Source organism: Cetorhinus maximus, chromosome 9 (assembly GCF_964194155.1).
Source record: "Cetorhinus maximus chromosome 9, sCetMax3.hap1.1, whole genome shotgun sequence".
In the NCBI taxonomy this organism is placed as follows: domain Eukaryota; kingdom Metazoa; phylum Chordata; class Chondrichthyes; order Lamniformes; family Cetorhinidae; genus Cetorhinus; species Cetorhinus maximus.
The window spans coordinates 121,120,430-121,141,084 of record NC_135887.1 but is presented as its reverse complement, the minus strand read 5'-3'; the positions used below and the strand labels follow the sequence as shown (position 1 = coordinate 121,141,084).

Genomic DNA, 20,655 nt, shown 5'->3' with positions numbered 1-20,655 from the left:
CTTCCTTTCTCATTAAAAGACAATTTAAACATAGCCTGAAATATAAATCCTGACACTGAGCAATTTCAAGACTGGGTTAATATTTCATACTATATTTTAAATTTAGCACCTTGCAATGGTTCTCTACTTAACCCATTTGTTGCTAGGCAGCCCCATTATTCTGTATGGCTTTAAAATGCATTTCCATTAACTAAAATATAAAAGTCAATTCTAAGATAGGGCTTGAAGTTGCACAAAACAATGAACAAGGTAAAATGGTATTCTACTTCAAATTCATCTGAATGCTTGAGTTGGAGATGCTGGACGACCTCTAAAAGTCTGTCTCTCTCATTCTGTAGAGCCATCACTGCTTTCTCAAAAGATTCTGTCTGAGAAGTAAGCTCCTTATTCTCATTTATGATACCTAAAAAGTCTTTGCTCACTCACCAAATCTTTTGATAATCCAACCAGCTTTTCTTCAGTTCTTTCCCGAAGCACTTCAACAGCTTTCTCAGAGATTTTAATCCTGGTCTCTGACTTGGCCAGACCCTCAGCTTCAATAAGTTTGTTTTCAAGTTCCTCTAAATTGGTTCTTTTAACATTGATTTCCTTTTTGAGCTCATCGCATTCCAGAGTTTTAAATTCAAGTTTCTGTTGAAGTTCAAGAATTAATTTTGTCTCATTTGCTTCAGGTTTATCCTTTTGTGTGTGTAAAGTAGCAGTCTTGAGTTCTGTAACTTGTTCCATAATTTGCTCATTTTCTACTTGCAAGGATTTTATGCTTTCATTACGTTTTTCAAGGGAGCTCTGTGCTTCTTTCCATTGTTCCTCAAGGCTGCTTTTTTCATTCTCAAGATTCTTAATTTGCTGCAGTTGCTTTTGCAGTAGCTCCTTCAACTGATTATCTTTCAAGGACAAGACCTGGTTAAGCTCCTCCCTGTACTTGATTAATTGTGCTTTTAGCATTGCATTTTCAGAATTAAGATCATCCATCTGGTTGAGCAGATTTCTGATCTCTTGCTTAAGTTCATTGTTTTCAGTTGCACTTTCCTGAATAATACCATCTTTCTGACTTAGCATATCAAGATGGCGCTGCTCCAGTTGTGTATATTCTGATAAAATACGGTCTCGGTCATCTTGAAGGGAGGTCATTGATTTTGTAAATGCGTCCATTTTGGCAAAGACTTTGTCTTTCTCTTCTCTGCTTTTATCAATCTGCACCTGTAATTCTTTGGATTCACTGGCTGCTTTTTGGCTATCATGCTGGAAAATCTTCAACTTCTCCTCATAATCCTCTATTTGTTTTCTATATTGTTCCTGCAATTCTGCTACATATTCTGAAATTTCACCATCTTTTGATGACATGAGTTTCAAGATCTCCATGTCTTTATTGCTTAGCATGAGCTTCAGCTGTTGGGAAATAGCATTCTGCTTCTGTAGGTCAGCATTTAATTTCTCATTTTCTGACTGAAGCTGGTGACTTTCTGATTGTTTTTCTGTCAGATCTTTTTCCAGCATTTGCTCTGTTATTTTCAACTTGGTTACAGAATGGCTCATGTCAGAAAGCTGTGCACTTAAGTAATTATTTTCCTGTGACAATTTGCTTAGGGCTACTTCTTTTTCTTTTAACAATCCCTCCATCTCTTCGATTTTTTCAGTGTCTTTGCAAATAATCTCTTTCATGTTAACCATTTCATTCTGATGCTTGCCCTCTGCATTTTTACTGCTCAAAGTAAGTTCATTTATTGTCTGCTCTAACTTCAAAGCTCTGTACTGGAGTTCTTTAAGGTCGAAGGATTTTAGCTTGATTTCTTCATGAAGTTTTTGTAACATTTCTTCCTTTGCTTGCACTTGATTTTCTTTATTTTGGATAGTATCTTGGAATCGAGTTTCCCATTTCTTGCTTTCTTCAATAATCCTGTCTCTGTCATCTTGGAGAGAGGACATACATTTTGTGAATGCTGCCAAATTTGCTAAATTGTTGTTCAACTCGCCCTGAAGCTTCTTAATCAGCAGATCCCGGCCATTTAGTTCAGCCTGTACTTCTAAGAGTTCTGCAACCACCCTGTCTTTGTCACGTTCTAACAAATCTAGTTTATCCTGATAATTGACTATTTCTTTTTGATGAATTGTTTTCTGTTGATCCAAAATCATAAGTAGTTCCTTCTCTTTTTCAGTAATTTGGGCTTTTGTTTTCTCTTCATTTCTTTGTAGTTCTTCCGTTAGCCCTAAGCATTGCACGTGAAGGCCATTAGCTTCACTTCTGGCATCACGAAGCAAGGCTTTATAAGAAACAAGTTCTTCTTGAACTAGTCTGATTTGCTCTTCAGATTTGGAGGTTTTCGTAGTTGCAGACTCTAGTTTCTTTCGAATTTCTTCACAGGCAGATTCGGTTGTCTTGACTGCTCGCTCCAAATCCAAAATAAGTTCCTGATACTTGATGCAGTCCTTCTGTAATTGATTTATTTCTTGTTGCTTTTCTTTTAACAGTTCTTGCAACTCTCTGGTTTCACCATAGGGTCTGGTTTTACCTCTCTGAGCAGACCGTAGCTTCTCCTCAAACTCTTTAACCAATTTTATTTCCCGAGTTTCCTTTTCTCTGACCAATTGACATTTCTCTTCTCTGAAGCCATGTAATTCATTGACAAGTGAATTGTTTTGCACATGAAGTGTCTTCAATGCTTCTGTTAACTGATCGATCTTGTCAGCACTTTTAAGTAATTCCGCCTCCACATACTCTTTCTCGTTTTTGACTTTCTCTGACATTTCTTGAACATTTTCAAGTTCTTCCTGGAGAAGGGATTTGTCATCCTCTAAAATTTTGACTTTTTCATTTAAGTTTACAGTCTCTTGCTGGTAAGCTTTTACTTCTTGTTGAAGTTCTACAATTATAGCATTCTTTCCATGGCTCTCCATCTTGTGATGCAACTTCAATTGTTGAAGCTTCTCGGACAGCAATGGTCTTGCTTGATCCAAAACTTGAATCTCTCCAGCCTTGACCTCCAGAGATTGCATGCCTGAAGATAATGACTCATTTACTTGGAATTTATCAATTTCAGACTGTAATTCAGACTGATAAAATGTCTCTTTGGCTTGTAGCTCTTCTAGGATAGATGTAGATGTGTTAAGTTCCTTCAGTAAATGCTCTTTCTCATTCTGAGTTTTATCAAACTCTGACTTAAGCTCCTCATAGGTTTGCTTTAGCAATTTGTTTTCCTCTAGGAGCTGACTGTACTGAATGGGCAATTCACTCGTGTGGCTCTGATTTGCAGCAGAAATTGTTTGTAACTCACTGTTGATTCTTTCAATCTCCCCTTCAAGCTCTTGAACTCTCTGCTGCTTGGATTTTGTAAGCTTTCTCATTTTGTCCTTCGTTTTTTCATTTTGATCACTAGCCTCCTCAAGTTGTTTCTCAATATTTTGCCGCTCAGCCTCAACTTCACGGAGTTTGAAAACTACTTCTTGCTTTTCCTTTCTGGCCATTTCAACTATCTGTCTCATCTTATCCATTTCATTTCCAATGTTTTCATAGGACTGCAAAAGGGACTCATATTCATTCTTTAATTCATCGCGTTTTGCCTTCCACTCTGACAGTTCTGCTGCCTGGGAATTTTTTAGTGAATCCAACTGGTGAGAAAAGTCTTGCTTCTCTTGAATTATTGTTTCTAGTTTATGCTTTAGACTTTCGCATGCAACATTTAAGTTCTGTTTTTCTGCAAATATTCTATCTACTTCAGAAAGAAGCCTCTTCTTCTCTTCATGGTGTGCAGAAGCTGCTCGCTGTAAAGGCTCGAGCTGTTTCTTCGTTTCAGCCAAGCTTCTTTCAAGGGTAGAAATCTTGGAAGTAAGTTCTTCTTTTTCTGATGTTAAAGTATTAATATCCTGCTTCAGAGTTTTATTTTCCTTCAGGGCCTCTTTCCGGGATATTAGCGCTGCTTGTAGCTTTCTCTGAATCAGCTCTTTAGACTTGCTTTCTTCATGATTATCTGCTGCCCTCTGTTCAACTTCGATGGTAGAAGTTTTTGTTCTTCCCTTTTCCATTTCATAAAATATTGCTTGCTTTTGTACTTGTAATTCCAGTTCCTCCAAAAGCTTTTGTTTCTCAGACAATGTACATTCCAAGGACTTTATAGTGTTATCACGTTCCTGTAAACTCTCATGAACCTTTGCTAGCTCTGATTGTGCAGACCATACCTGTTGCGTGTGCAGGTTCTCTTCTTCATCTGCTTTTTGAGACTGGTAAGCCTGCTTCAATAATGATTTGACTTCTGCATTCTCCCCCTGAAAGGTGGTCAGCTGTGTTTGGATTTGCTCTCTCTCTCTGTGTAAATCCAACTGTCGTGTTTTGAGAGTAGCTATAGATTCAGCTGAATTTTCTACAGTGAGAGAATAATTTTCTTTATCCTCTAGTGCTCTTTCCAGGGCAATTTTGAGGTCATTTTCAGCTTGGATTGACTGCCACTGATTTCGGAGCCAGTTAATCTCTGCAGCCTGACTCTCCCTTTCCTCTTGGTGCTGACATTCTAGACTGGATAGAGAATGCTTTAGCATTTGGACCTCTTCTGATATTTCAACAATCCTAACTTGTGCACTTCCTAACTCTGATATTAGTTTTGTTTTATCTTGCTGAAGTTGTTCATTTTCACCTTGAAGGCTTTTTATAGCAGCATCCTTAATTGCTAACGTGGAAACCATGCTTGCTAATTTCTTCTCAAGAACCTGAACTTCATCTTGCTGACCTAAGGCAGCAAGCATTTTGCTCTCCTGTTCCTCAAGCTGAACTTTAAGCTGTTCCAATATCTTTTCTTTGTCATTGAGCATGACATTGACAGAATGCAACTGCTTTTGCAAAGTCCCTATTAACTCTCTCTCACACTCAAATTCTGTTAACTTTGTTTGATATGTTTGGTGAAGCGCGGCTAGCTCTTCTTTCACATTTTCTAAATCTTTGGTTTGCACAAAATACATTTCTGAAATGTTGTTGTATTCTTCCCTCTGGAGGGAGAGCTGCTCTTTATGATGTTTATCCTTCTCCTGACCCTTTTTGATGGTTTCCTTCCGTGCCAAAAGGGCTGCCTGAAGTTTCTTTTGTAAATGTTCCTTTTCTTGCTTAAGCACATTTAGCTGGTCGACGACCTCAATGACACCAAAGCCACCACCTCCAGGAGCTTCGCTTCCAACATGCAATTCTGTGTTTGAGTGACCTGTTTCTTTAGATAACGCGATTTTAAGTTTCTCAAGGTCTGAATTAAGTCGATAGCGCTCATCTTCAAATGCTTTCTCCTTTTCTTTTAAAACAGACTGGAGTTGTGCAATTAAGGAATCTTTCTGTTGAACAGTTTGAAGCAATTCCACAGACAGGGCTTCCTTTTCCATTTCCCATTTACTGACATTTTCTTGCAATTGTTCTATAACAATTTCTTTTGTGGAAAGGGTCTCACTAAGAATATTTATATCGGTGTCCTTTTCCACCAGCTGTTGTTTCAGGGCTTCAAGGTGTGATTCAAGCTGTTTGATCTGATTCTGACCAATTGTCACTTCAGAGGTAAGCTCTTGTTTCTGACTTTCAAGCATTCTGCAATTGTGCTGCAATTCTGTGATTTGCTGATCTTTCACTGTGTCGGCGGTGGCTCCTTTTTGCAACTCTTGAACTTTCTTCATCAAATCCCTTCTAGTTAGTAATGCAGCTTGAAACTTCTTTTTCAGCAAGTCCCTCTCCTTTGTCAGCACTTGTGTTTGCGAAAGCAACTGTTCATTTTCAGTAGCAATGCCTTGGTACTGGATTTCTTTTGTACTCAGAAGAATTTCTTGCTGTTCCAGTTGTTTCTTATGCTCCTCCAGTTCACGTGTAAGCCTGTCTATCTTTTCATCGGAAACACAATATTGCATCTTAAGCTTTTGTATTTGGTTAGTCAAGTGTTTTTCCTCTTCTGCTGCTTTAACCACTTCCTTTGATATGGATTCTGTAAGCTGCATAGTAGAGGCATCCTTTTCTCTCAGCTGCTGACTGAGAGAAAGCACCAACTCTTGCTGTTGGTTTACTTGCATAGTCAGTATGTGTGCCGCTTGCTCCTTCTTTTGCAGGGAATCAAAATGCTGAGCCCCTTCCTTGATTGCATCTTCCAACTGTTGGGACTTCTTGTTAAGTCTCTCCTCCAAAGCACTGATCTGTTCTTGTACTGAACTACTTTGTTGGAAACTTTCATCTAAAACGTGTTGCTTTTCTTTTAGTTCAGCTTGTGATTGCTCCAGCATCTCCTGAAGATCAGTTACCTGTCTTTGTAAAGCTTCTAATTCCAAATGATGACTTAATTTGGTTTGCTTGAGTTCATTACAGAGTGAAAACTTTTCTTCTTCAAAAGACATTAATTTATCAGCCATGCTTTCCGTAATTTCTGACCTACCTTTTTCACTTGCTGAAATGCTACTTTGCAAATTTTCAATCTCTTTTTCTTTCTCAGATAGAATTTGCTTTAACTCATTCACTGCAGATTCACTGCTGAAAACCAAGGATGTCAATTCATCCAGTCTGGATTGTTTTTCAACAACTTGCTGACTGAAGTTTGATGCCAGCACTTCTTGCTCTTTCAGACGATTTGCACTGGTATGTAATGCAGATGACTGTTCACAAAGTTCCTCTTGCAAATTATCTAGTGCCTTTTGTAAGCTGTCTATTTTAACATCTTTCAACTCTGTTTGATTCTCTAAATTGCTCAGTTTCTCTGTTAGCAGACTATTTTTCTCAGTTTCCCTTCCAAATTCCACCAACCATTTCCTTTCTGATTCCATTAGATTTTGCTCTAATTTCTGAACTTCCAATTTCAGTTTTGCTATTTCCTCTGATTTAAGACTGACCTGCTTTTGAAGACGCTCGTTTTCACCCTTCATATGCTGTGCAACATCAAGCTTCTCCTTAATATCGCACATTGTTGCAAGCTTCTCTTCAAGCATCTGTAATTCATCTGATTTCTGTTGTAACTGCTTTTGGTACGAGGCACTCACTTGTTCTTTTTCCATCTTCATCATGTTAATCTGGTGATCCAATTGTGAATTTCCTTTTTTGAGTCGATCACACTGCTGATGAAGATTTTCAATCAGCACTGCTTTTTCTTGATTGTCTTGAGCTGATTTTTCACTCAAAGTCTTTAGCTCTGACTCAAGTTTCTCAATATACTGTGTCTGATCCATATATTTTTTGTGAAGGATTAGTTCATTTTGTTTTGAATCCTGATTAATCATTTCAAGTTGTTCTACAGCTTCCTTATATTGGATTTTTTGTGCTTCTAGAGCTGCAATATGGCTATCCAGATTCCTCTGATTAATAGCAAACATTTCATCTTTTTGATGCAAAACATTCCCATAATCAGTTAATGACACCTGACTCTTCTGCAGTTCCTCTTTTAGTGACTTAACTTCAACCATCAAAGAATTTGCATTACTTTCTATGACTTGAATATTGTCATTTTTTTCACAAAGTACTGTCTGAAGTGCTGCTATTTCTCCCTCCTTTGCACGAAGCATTATATGAAGTTCCCTGAACTGTTCAGACTGTGCAGCATATCTTTCCTGCAGGTGGCTAAAAGCAGTTTCTTTATCCTGCAGTAACTCCTCAAGTCGCTTTGAATCAGAAAGCATGTTTTGCGCTTGATTCTGGAGTTGAGAAATCTGCTCTGTGCTCTCGGTGAATTGTGATTTCAGCAAGTCACTCTCACTCGCTTTGTCTTGCCATTTCCTGATAAGTTTTCTCTGCTCTAAAATTGAAGCCTCCTTTTGAACAAGAGCCTCTTTCAACTGCCTTATTTCTGAATTCTGTTGGTTTATTTGACTATTTAATTGTGAAAATAAATGTTCAAGATTAATAAACTTTTCACTAAGTGCTGCATATTCAGTTTCCTTTGCCTGTATCTTTAACATCAATGTTTCATTGCAAGTTGTGGTACTCTCCTTGATCTGCAACACAGCCAGCTCCTTATCCTGAATAATAGTCTTTAGCTGATCAGCTTCAGAGCTGGCAGCCGCCAGTTGCGCTCTAAGCTGTGAAACAGAATCCTCGGTTTCAGAAAATGCTGCTTTGACTTTGACACACTCTTCGACTTTACAGACCAGCAGCAGGTCTCTTTCCTCGATAGCGCGCTTTAGCTCATGAGCTTTCAAAGTCATGTCCTGGATTTGGTTTTGAAGTTTCGAAATGGTTCCCATATTTTCTATGGATTGCAATTCCAGTGCGCCATGCTCTGCGGCCTTTTTCTGAAGCTCTCCAAGTTCAACAGTCTGCTGTTGAAGGGTTGTCTCTTTCTCTTGCAGTGTCTGTTTAAGCTGAATGGCTTCACACATCATAACTTGCACCTGAGCTTGCAATTGTGAAATTATCTGCACATATTGGTTCAATTGCCCTTCTCCTTGCAACATTTTGCCTTGCTGCTGTTGCAGTAACATTGCCTGCTGATTCGATGAGACTTGTTTCTCTTCAAGCTCCAATGTAAATTTCCCAGTGGCAACATTTAAGGTGCTGGTGCCTTCATTCATTCCCACTTTTTGCGAAAGCAAGCATTGAAGGGCTGTAATCTCATCTATTTTACTGCGCAGTGTAAAGTTCATCTCCTCAAGTTCCTCTTTAAATTTGCGATTTTCAGCGCTGAGAATTTGTGCTTGATCACGTGCGAGGGCAGCCACAGACTCACAGTCATTCGTTTTTTTCTGCAGCTGATTGTGCTCAGCAGTCCACTTACTTACAGATATTTGTAACTCTTTATTTTCGGTCTGAAGCCATTCTTTGTCAATACTCAGTGCTTCCATTTGCTTCCGCAACAACAAAATTGTATCAGCTTTCTGATTAAGCTGTCCCTGCAGGTCATGATTTTCAATGGACTTGCTGCTGAGGAGAGATTCTCTATCATCCAACTGCTGCCTGAGCTTTTCCTTTTCTTCTGTCAATGCTTGTACTTGACTCTCTAAGCTATTAGCAGTAAGCTGGTACTGACTTAGTGCTTTTTGCAGGCCATTGCATTCAGATAGCTTTTCTTTTAAAGCCACATCCTTGACCCCAAGTTCACTACCAAATTCCTGAATCTGATCTTGTAGCTGCAACAATCTCTCTTGTCCTTCACAAAGCTGGTTTTGGAGTGACGTGCATTCAGCACTTTTATTGCTCAATGCAACCTCCTTTTCAGCGTTTAAAAGCCTGAGTTCTTCAAGCTGTACTGTCAAAGGCTGCAACTGCCCTCTAATCTGCTCAGTAGTTATTTGATGCTCCAGAATTTGATTTTGCAGAAAGTTACACTCATTTATTTTTTCACGCAACTGCTCTTCCACTGTTACTTCCTTCTGCTCCAAAGCTTTTAAAAGTTCTAGCTTTGGGGTTAAGGCTTCTTTTTCTTTTTGAAGCTGGGAGATTGTGCTTGTGTACTGTAAAATATGTTCTTCTTTGGAAATTATCCCAATTTCTAACTGTTGCACAACATCATTTTTCTTCGAAAGCTCATCATCTTTATTATTAAGGATCTTCTTGAGATTTTCATTTTCAGCGGACAGCTCTTTCATTTGACACTCCAAATTGGACTTGATCTTCATAGTATTAGCAGCATTTTCATTTGACTCAGATAGAAGTTTAGCTTGGTCTGAAAGGCTCTGAGCTTGATTTTTCACCATTGCCTGCAGTTGCACATTTGTTTCATCAAGTGTTTTTGTTTGTTTTTGCAAGTCAGTAACTAATCTGGTCACTTCATCCACTTGCCTTTTTAAATCTTGCCTTTCAGTTTCTTTAGCCTGTACTTCTTGCATCAGTTGAGAATTAGCTTGTTCAACAGTTTGAAGCCTTTGTTCCAAAGAGGCAACAACATCCAGCTTCTCCTGCAGTCTGCTTTCAGCTTCTTCTCTATGTTCAGCAAAATGCTTGGATAACTTTGCCAACTCTTCCTCTTTTCCAACAGACTCAGCTATAAGGTTGTTGCACTGATTCTTCAAGGTTTTCAACTCATTCTCCAAACATTGTTCTTTCTCCTCCTTCTCTTGGAGTGAACTGTCAAGTCTTCCTTTTGCCGAGCTGATTTCAATCAACTGAGCCTTGAGCTTTTCAATTTCTTGTTGGCTGCTAGCATTTCTTTCCTGAAGCTGTTGAGTGGTTATGGAAACCATATTTTCAAGTGAGGATACTTGAGCTCTGCATTCTACAAGATGAGCTTTATTTGATATATTCTCCTTCTGTAATTCTGAGTGTAGGCTTTGAATTACGTTGTTATTTTCTCCAATCTGCTTCATTAAAGCATTAATTTCTTCCCCCTTAGCTTCAGCTTCATGCTGAGCAGTACTGAGCTCAGATTCTACCTTAGAAAGTTGATATACAAGTGTAGAAATGCTGGTATTCATGGCCTGCTCATCAACAGATTGAGCCTTCTTTGATAACATGACCTCCATTTCAACTTTTGCTAAGGCTGCTTGCAGCTCTCCAGTCTCCTGCTCCTTATATCTAATTTGCATTTTCAATGTTTCATTCTGCTCTGAATATTCTGCCATGCTCTTGGAAAGGACAGTCAGCCTATACTCCTTCTCTACAATTGTCTCTTTAAGTGTGTCAATCTCTCTTTCACAACTTTGCAAATCATCAATCAGACGGGCTCGTTCGTCCAAGTGGCTCGAATTAAGCCGTTCTAGCTCATCATTTGTCTGCTCTAGTTCCTGGCGTAGAACTTCCATTGCAATTTCCTGTTTCTGCACCTGAATAACACAAAAGAAGATATTTATATAACAGTGCAAACACATATACATTTGGTAGCCTGTATTCTTTTACAATAATCTGAATTGGGAAAACAGATTAATTTCTGGAGGGGAGGGGAACTTGCAGATGGTGGCGTTCCCATGCATCTGCTTTGTTGTCCTTCTAGGTAGTAAAGGATACGGGCTTGGAAGGTGCTGTTGAAGAGGCCTTGGCAAGTTGCTGCTGTCCATCTTGTAGATGGTACACACTGCTGCCACTATGCATCAGTAGTGGAGGGAATGAATGTTTAAGGCGGCGGGACGGGTGTCAATCAAGTGACTGCTTTGTCCTGGATGGTGACAAGTTTCTTGAATGCTATTGGAGCTGCACTCATTCAGGCAAGTGAAGAATATTCCATCCCATTCCTACTTGAGCCTTACAGATGGTGGACACACCTTTGGAAAGTGAGATGATGAGTTACTTGATGCAGAATTCCCAGCCTCTGACTTGCTCTTGTAGCCACAGTATTTCTATTATTTATATGGCTGGTCCAGTTCAGTTTCTGGTCAATGTTGATAGTGGGGGTTTCAGTGACGATTATGCCATTAAATGTCTAGGGTTAATGGTTAGATTTTCACTTATTGGAGCTGGTCATTGCCTGCCTGCTTAATATATGAGGAACGTTTGAGGACTCTGGGTCTATACTCGATGGAGTTTAGAAGGATGAGGGGGGATCTGATTGAAACTTACAGAATACTGAAAGGCCTGGATAGAGTGGACGTGGGGAAGATGTTTCCATTAGTAGGAGAGACTAGGACCCGAGGGCACAGCCTCAGAGTAAAGGGAAGACCTTTTAGAACAGAGGAGAGGAGAAACTTCTTTAGCCAGAGAGTGGTGAATCTATGGAATTCATTGCCACAGAAGTCTGTAGAGGCCAGGTCATTGAGTGTATTTAAGACCGAGATAGATAGGTTCTTGATTGGTAAGGGGATCAAAGGTTACGGGGAGAAGGCGGGAGAATGGGGTTGAGAAACTTATCAGCCATGATTGAATGGCGGAGCAGACTCGATGGGCTGAATGGCCTAATTTCTGCTCCTATGTCTTATGGTCTTATGGCACTTTGTGTGGCACAAATGTTTCTGGTCACTTATTAGCCCAAGCCCGTATATTGTCCAGGTCTTGCTGCACATAGATATGGTCTGCTTCAGTATCTGAGGAGTCGCAAATGGTGCTGAATGTTGCATCAGCGAACATCCCAACTTCTGACCTTATGATGGAGGGAAGGTCATTGATGAAGCAGCTGAAGATGACTGAGCCTAAGGCACTACATTGTGGAACTCCTGCAGCAATGTCCCTGCACCGAGATGAGTGACCTCCAACAACCTCAAAGAGTGGAGAGTTTTCCCCCTGATTCCCAATGACTCCAGTTTTGCTAGGGCTCCTTGATGCCACACCCAGTCAAATGCTGGCTTGATGTCAAGGGCAGTCACTCTCACCTCACCTCTGGAGTTCAGCTCTTTTCTCCAGGTTTGGACTAAGGCTGTAATGAGGTCAGGAGTGGCCTGGCCTGGCCGAACCCAAACTGCATCAATGAGCAAGTTATTGCTGAGTAAGTGCCACCTGACAGCACTGACGATGACACCTTCTAACATTTTGCTGATGATAGAGAGTAGGCTGATGTGGTGTTAACTAGCCGGGTTGGATTTGCCCTACTTTTTGTGGACAGGGCACACGTGGGCAATTTTCCACATTGCCGGGGAGATGCTTAGGGCACGGCTAGTTCTGGAGCACAAGTCTTCATTACTATTGCCGGAATGTTGTCAGGGCCCATAGCCTTTCAGTGCCTTCAATCTTTTCTTGATATCACATGGAGTGAATCAAGTCGAGTGAAGGCTGGCATCTGTGACGCTGGGGATCTCCAGGGGTGGCTGAGATGGATCGCCTACTAGGCACTTGAAATTGAAGATGGTTGCAAATGCTTCAGCCTTGTCTTTTGCACTGATGTGCTGTGCTCTCTCATCATTGAGGATGGAGATATTTGTGGAGCCTCCTCCAGTTAATTGGTTAGTTGTCCGCCACCATTCACAACTGGAAGTGACAGGACTGCAGAGCTTAGATCTGATCCATTGGCTGTGGGATCGCTTAACTTTGTCTATCACATACTGCTTACGCTGGTTGGCATGGAAGTGGTCCTGTGTTGTAGCTTTACCAGGTTGACACCTCATTTTTAGGTGTGCTGGGTGCTGCTACTGGCATGCCCTCCTGCACTCAGGGTTGTTCCCCAGGCTTGATGGTGATGGTAGAGTCGGGGGTTATGCTGGGCCATGAGATTACAGATTATGGTTGAATAAAATTCTGCGGCTGCTGATGTCATAGAAACATAGAAAGTAGGTGCAGGAGTAGGCCATTCAGCCCCTCGAGCCTGCTCTGCCATTCAATATGATCATGGCTGAACCTCTATCTCAATGCCATACTCCCGCTCTCTCCCCATACCCCTTGACGCTTTAAGCATTTAGAAATATATTTCCTTCTTAAATATATTCAGTGACTTGGCCTCCACAGCCTTCTGTGATAGAGAATTCCACAGGTCCGCCACCCTCTGAATGAAGAGGTTTCTCCTCATCTCAGTCCTAAATGGTCTACCCCATATCCTGAGATTGTGACCCCTTGTTCTAGACACCCCAGCCAGGGGAAACATCATCCCTGCATCCAGTTTGTCTAGCCCTGTCAGAATTTTATACGTTTCAATGAGATCCCCTCTCATTCTCCTAAACTCCAGGAAATACAGGCCTAGTCAACTCAACCTCTCCTCACGCAACAACCCTGCCATCCCAGGAATCAGTCTGGTGAACCTTCACTGCACTCCCTCTATGGCAAATATATCCTTAGGTAAGGAGACCCAAAACTGCACCCAATACTCCAGGTGTGGTATCACCAAGGCCCTGTACAGCTGCAGTAAGGCATTCTTGCTCTTGCACTCAAATCCTCTTGCAATGAAGGCCAACATGCCATTTGCCTTCCTAACTGCTTGCTGCATCTGCATGCTTGCTTTCAGCACCTCGTGGATGCCCAGTTTTGAGTTGCTGGATCGGATCAAAATCTATAGCATTTAGCATGGTGGTACACCACACATGATGAAGGGTATCTTCAATGTGAAGACTGGACTTGGTCTCTACAAGGGCTGTGCAGTGGTCTCTCCTATCAATACTGTCATGGACAGATGCATCTGTGACAGGTAGATTGGTGAGGATGATGTCAAGGCGGCTTTTCCCTCTTGGTTCCCTCACCGCCTGTCGCAGACTCAGTATAGCAGTTGTGCCTTTTAGGGCTCTGCCATTTCCGGTGGGTCTGTCCTGCCGTGGGACAGGACACATGCAAGGATGCTGATGGAGATATTTGAGATATTGTCTGTAAGCTATGATTCCGCATGTATGATGATGTCAGGCTGTTACTTGTCTAGTCTGTGGGACAGCTCTCCCAATTTTGACAATAAGCCCTCAGGTGTTAGTGAAGAGGACTTTGTAGAGTTGACAGGGCTGGGTTTGCTGTTGTCGGGTAAAGGCATTTTTCTCACTGAACATATTTCTGTTGAGCTACAACAGTGTACCACATTCACAAGTCTTGGTTTAGGCCTAATTCTACTTGAATATTCATTCATCTTAAAGAGGGAGTTTCAGCTTTCTTAAAAAGAATGTTATGAAAAATTACAATTTCTTCAAATATATTTTAACTTCTCCAATACTCTTGATTTATTAAAACAAATTTAAGTGGTTTGAAATCATGCCACTAGTAATGTGTTGTGAAGATTTGGATCATGTTACAGGAATTGATAGTCACCAATTGCTACCTAAATACTATGAAAAAAAACACTACATAGTTAAATAAAAACTATATAGCCATTCACCATGATACTTAAACAAATACCATAGAATCTTACAACACAGAAGGTGGCCATTTGGCCCATTGTGCCTCTGGCGACACTCTTGGAAGAGCTATGAAATTAGTGCCACATCCCACCCCACCCCACTGCTCTTTACCTATCTGCCCACTTTTTAAATATTAACAATTTGGCTGGTTATATATTTTTGAAAATGACGTACTTTTTCTTTGTTTGAAGAAAGCTTCTCTGTGAGGTCCAGGACTATATTTTTCTGGTCAGCACATTCGACTTCAAAAGCACTGCATTTCTTGGTAACATTTCCTAGCTAATAGAAAGAACGCAAAGTATTCCTAAATGCCACAACTTTTAGCATAGTATGTAAGTACAAAAAATAAGCACTATTTGTAAAACTAAAAAAAATAATTTTGCTTGCCTTTGGCAAAAAAAGATGATTTGGGATTTCTCCTACTGCAGACAAGGTAGGAGGAAACCCCACTGTTTGTGAGGAAGAGCTTGCTACAGGAGGGACTGAAGGAGAATCAGGCTTGAAAATAAAACAATGGTACAAGGGATTTGGGAGCAAACGTATGATGGTCATTGAATTATCACTGAATTGAACTGGGTATTAGATTCAGGAATGGGGCAAAATCTCGTGACAATTACAATACTTGATGGAAAATGCATACTGAATTTGTTCAAATAAGCAAATCAATTAAATTCCTTTTTGCACAATGAGTCTTAAATAACAAAATATACAATTCTATCATGAGGATATGAAAGTAAAGAGGGATAACATTTTGTAGGCAATCGAAGGAATTACGTTACAAATGTAATTTTGGAGTGCAACTTAGTTATATAGCACATCTCACATTTGAGAATGTTCTAGAACGTTTAAGTTTGAAAGGGGATACTGATCACAGAAAAGAAGTGGATTGAAGGCACAATCTCGGACCAATCTAGAATCAAACAGAAGATCTTTTTCTCTTTCTTCAATATAAACAGCTTGCCAATTGAAAGATAAACACAGATTTATGCTTCTAAAGGATTCAGTTCATCAATCCAGGTTTCACTCTGTAATCATATAGCAGTACATGGCCATGTTAGAATACTTACATTTTCCTCAGTATGCAATAGTTTTTCTGTAAGGTCTTGGTTGATTATTTTCTGGGCTTCCAGGGATTCCTTTAATTTATCCATCTGTGCCAGTTTTGCCAAGGCTTCTGCCAGCGTTTGTTCTTTTTCCACAAGTGAATTTTCCAGGACGTCTTTTTTGTCCATGACTCTAGAAATCAATGTCAATATAAAACAATAATTCACAACAGGTTGCATTTCTTAAAGTTTTGTTATATTACACACAATACAGAGGACAGTAAAGACAATGAGAAGCTGGAATTGTTCTCCTTACAGCAGAGAAGATTAAAGGGAGATTGTTCAAAATTATATGGGGTTTTGGTCGAGGAAGTAAAGAGAAGCAGCTTTGACTGGCAAGTGGGTTGGTAACCAGAGGGCACAGATTTAAGATAATTAGCAATAAAAAGGAAACAAATAAAAAGCATACTCACTGGTTCGACATATGTAACCCTTATCTTAGCACACCCATTTAAAAATGCTGGCGTCTTTGTTCCAAACTTGGCCAACAAGAGGTCTGACATGAGGAATGAAAAACCTTTCGTTGGGCAAAATAAAATGACCTTCCCCATCATTTTTATTCAAGCAGGAGACCTATTTGCAACAACTTGACACCATTTTTAGCAAATAATTGACATTAGATTTCTCCAGAACCAACCAACATGGGTTAGACTCTCAATGGGGTGAGCAGAATGCCGATGGCTAATACCCACAATTGAGGAAAAAAAAAATTCAACCTCTGGAAATTCAAATCTTAACAACTCCTGCATTCCACATCAACCTAAAATATAGAGGTTAATGTTCTTACCCTTTCAACTGCTCATTTAAACTGGAAATATGATGCTGGTGTTGCTCAGAATCACGGCTTTGCTGACTTCGCACAAAGGACAGTTGATTTTGCAAGCGTTCACATTCATTCTACAGGAAGGAAGAGTTTTTAGTGGACTTGCAGACAAGATTCTGTATTTCTCATGCTTTCTTTGATGCACAGTAACAGGTTCAGAATTTAACTTTTCACACTACATTTTACTTTGGAGAAACAAAAACTGAGACTACAAAACATAATCTTTCAAATATTATCAAACTCCATTAATTTGTATAGCATCAGCTCATTAGTAATGTGGCTGAGTAATTTCAAAAGTTTAATATGATTTACTGCATCATTTTTCAACATTGCAAAATGTACAACCGCACATTTTAAAAGATAAAACACAGGCACAATAACAAACATATAGACAGTCACGTCTTCAATTTCTATAAAGTCCACTTCTTTGCATCTATGGTTTCACGTTTCTGGTTTAAGAAATGTAATGGCGGACACTGAGGGGCACTCTTGTTCTTCTGTGTTCCTCTACCTTCCTTGAGCGTTCACCAAACCAAAAAGTTTTCTGGAGAGAGGAACAAATTTTTGCTACCTGACTCACCACAAAACTTTCCTTTCTCATGCTGTACTAAATAATGCATATTGGGGGTGAACCTGTGATTCTAGCATTCATTGGAGGCGTACCTCAGGAAATCACAGACACACTGCTGATTGTCCATTCATTGATGAATTTTCCAAAGTGCACTGCCAGCAAGCATTGCTTCCTGCTAGGAGTTCCCAACTGCAAAATCACCCTTACAGTCTCCATGTTCTGTCACAAACAAGATGCTTCCTTGACTGTCTAAGGAGTTTACATACAGGATAAAGAAACACAGATTATCTTAAACCTTGAAAGAGGTGAAGGCATGCAAAGAGACTGGAATTTAATGGAGGCTCATTATATTTATTTCAGATACAGGGAATATTAGGACTGGTATGGACAAGGCCTGCCAAGGTACAAGGATTCATCCTCTGGGCCGGGGGGGCGGGGGGGGGGGGGGTGTCAAAGTAACTTCATTCCCTGTAAGGATGAAGAAATCCAGCACTGATGCATAGCTGCGTGCTTTTGCGGAAAGGTAAACACTTAAGCAGCTTTCTAAGCAGCACTGTCTATACCAAGATGGTCACTTCACCAGAAGGCCACAAATTTGTTACTAAAAAAAGCAGGCTAGTTCACAGCTAGCCATCTTGCTTTCAGCTGGAAACAGGAATACAAATTTCACTGTTAGAATAGCAGGGCCTGACCATTACTTAGAAGGTCAGCTGCTTTACAATTTCCTTCTTCTCAATTCCTTTGACACTCTTTAAGATCATGAAAATAATGCTATAGTATCTGAATTATTCACTTTGTCATAATTTTTAGGCATAGGGTCTATCTGATGGTCATTCAGGCATGGATAATTTGCCTCCACGGATGGTGGGAAAATGGTATGCTCTGCATCTACAGTGATTGGAGTTTAGTGGAATAAGAGGTGATCTTATTGAGACATAAAAGATTTTGAGGGGGCTTGACAGGGAGATCATGGGGAAATCTAGAATTGGAGGCATGGCTTCAAAATAATGGGTCTCCCATTTAAGACGGCGATGAGGAGGAATTTCTTCTCTGACAGGATTATTAATCTTTGGAATTCTCTACCTCAGAGAGGGATGGGGTCTGGATCATTGAAAACATTCAAGATTAAATCAGATGGATTTTTGATCTACAAGGGCAAAGGTTTTGGGGGGAGGGGAGGAGGGCAGGTAGGAAAGTGGAGTTAAGGCCACAATCGTATCAGCTATGATCTTATTAAATGGCAGAAGAGGCTTGAGGAGCCGAATGGCCTACTCCTGCTGCTATTTCTTATGTTCTTATGGTGTTATTGAGTGGCTGAGTCACTAACTGCAGAGGCTAATCACCTCCTAGATCCCACAGGATATAACAAAAACCTTTAAGCAAATGACCTAGCTATAAAACATTAGACAATTGCAGCCTCTCACTGCCTTATTATTCTGCTTTCCTTGCACAGTCTGGCTATTTCCTACACACATGCCGACAGTCTGCATAGCATTTACCTGATCTCACTATAGGCAGAGGATTGAACAGTAACACTGCTCACTAGTTAATGTTTTCTAAAGCTGCCTTCACATTTGATTTAGTGGGCTGTTAGTGCTGCCTTCTCAACACAAATGCCTCACACCTTTAGCTGTAATCCCATTTAGGCTCGCCAGAGTTGAGATCAGTCAACAGAAGAGAAAGTTTTCACCAAGTTTTACCAGTGGCAAGCCTTTGTGAATCCTGTCGTGAATCCATTCTGGTGTAGGAAGCTGACAGCATGAACACCTCATGAAATGCAATACAGAAACAGCTTAAATACAGCTAAGAAAAGGGAGAAATTTGCAGGGCTTTGGGGAAAGAGCAGGGTGTGGGACTAATTGGGTAACTGTAAGAGCTGGCACAGGTAGGTTAGGCAGAATGGTCTCCTGTGCTGCATCATTCTATGAATTAGGCTACTACCTACAAATAATTTAATGTGGTTTCAAACAATGTTAGAAACTGAACGAATACAACATTTGACTGACAAAACAGTATTTTATTTTAAATCTACTCTCAATGTGCCCCTTGATTCGTTCAGCAATTCTACAATTAACTTGGGTCTTTTCTTATTTTTATACAAATGGAAAATCATTATTTGATATCCCAGAGATGTGAAACTTTGTCATTTGGAATATCTGATACTTTACAAATTTATCCTCTTCACATTTGCTCCACCTGCTGTGCTCAATATTTACTGCAGATTCTTACATTGAAACCAATTCCTTGACAACGAGAGAAAATATATGGGATGCAGTTCTGTACTAAAAATGGTGCAAAATTGGGACAATACAGCCATTCAACATAATTGGGAGAAAATACTTATTTATCCAAAGTTACAAAAAAGAAATTTTATTCAAAAAGACTTTGTAAACATATGAATTACGGTCTATGCTGCTTCTTCAAAAGCAAAATTCGAACGTAAATTGAAAATTCTCTTGACTGAAACTTAAAGCTTGTATTATAGATTAATTTTTGCTGTAAGATGTTTTCAAGAATGTGCATTTTACAAATGGGGTCTTTTTTAAGTTTGACACTCTTTAGGGCAAAGTAATTCTAAAATATACCTTTACCAGTTTTTTTCTTTATAAGGATTGTTTAAAAGGGATCTTTGGATGAAAAATGTAACATTTGATAAAATTGTTTACTTCGGCAAGAGTGTCTCTAAAATTTAATTATGTTGGTTTTTGCAACCGCCAACGTTAATCTAAGAATATGTGAACAGGAGTAGGCCATTCAACCTAGTAAGCCTATTCCATCAGTCAGTCAGGTAAAGGCTGATCTATAATACAATACTTTAGACCTTAGGTGACTGTAGTTGATAAATAGAGAAGAACATGAAATGTTTTTCAAAATAGGATGCTAGTTGTCACATTTTCTGTTTGTGAGGCAACTATGTACTACTACACAGTATACTTATCTATTCTGAACATTTTAAAAGAGCTTTTTTATACATGTTGAAGTTTTAGACACTTATCATTTGATTTTTATTCCCTTTTCATTATTCAGGGTATTTCCCACCAGCAAGTCCTGTCATATTTGGCCTTCTTGATGCAGTCACATAAAACCACAACACAGTGACACAAATTAAAAACCAAACTTAGACAGAATGCCTACATATATATAGAAACCAGACCTGACAGTACATGACCAAGTATACACTGGAACTGTTATTCATCACCTCAAAAGTGAATCGTGGGCAAACACACCTGGGGAACCCTCAGTAGCTGCCCCTCTTCACACACACCAAAGGTCACCTGTATTAGAAGGCTTTGTTACTAGATCCTTGTATTTAATTATTTTCATAGTTTCATGATCAAAGGTTTAACAAGATTCAAAAGGTCAACCTTGGGGATTAATCCAAGAGTTTTGATCTGGGCTTTATATCCCGACGAGAAACTTATAACACAATATGAAATGGCATCGGCATGCAGAAAATTTACAACTCCATCTCTGTAGGTAAACAGAAGACAGGGGTTATTCAAATGTTCTGCTGATCATGTATTCCAAACTTCCAAATAGGTTAATTCTCGAAATAAAAT

General features: G+C 39.7%; 1 protein-coding gene across 3 annotated transcripts in view; it reads right to left on the bottom strand.

The window, feature by feature from the left end:
• Nucleotides 1–20,655, bottom strand: part of LOC144684984 (uncharacterized) — an 84,266-nt gene that overhangs the window by 16,411 nt on the left and 47,200 nt on the right. For all 3 annotated transcript variants that reach the window (XM_078549475.1, XM_078549477.1, XM_078549476.1), the window contains exons 18-21: nt 16,489–16,598; nt 15,666–15,834; nt 14,773–14,877; nt 427–10,692 (exon numbers count right to left, since the gene is read on the bottom strand). In XM_078549475.1, the coding sequence (XP_078405601.1) occupies nt 427–10,692; nt 14,773–14,877; nt 15,666–15,834; nt 16,489–16,598 (10,650 nt within the window). The remainder of the gene's footprint in view (nt 1–426; nt 10,693–14,772; nt 14,878–15,665; nt 15,835–16,488; nt 16,599–20,655) is intronic.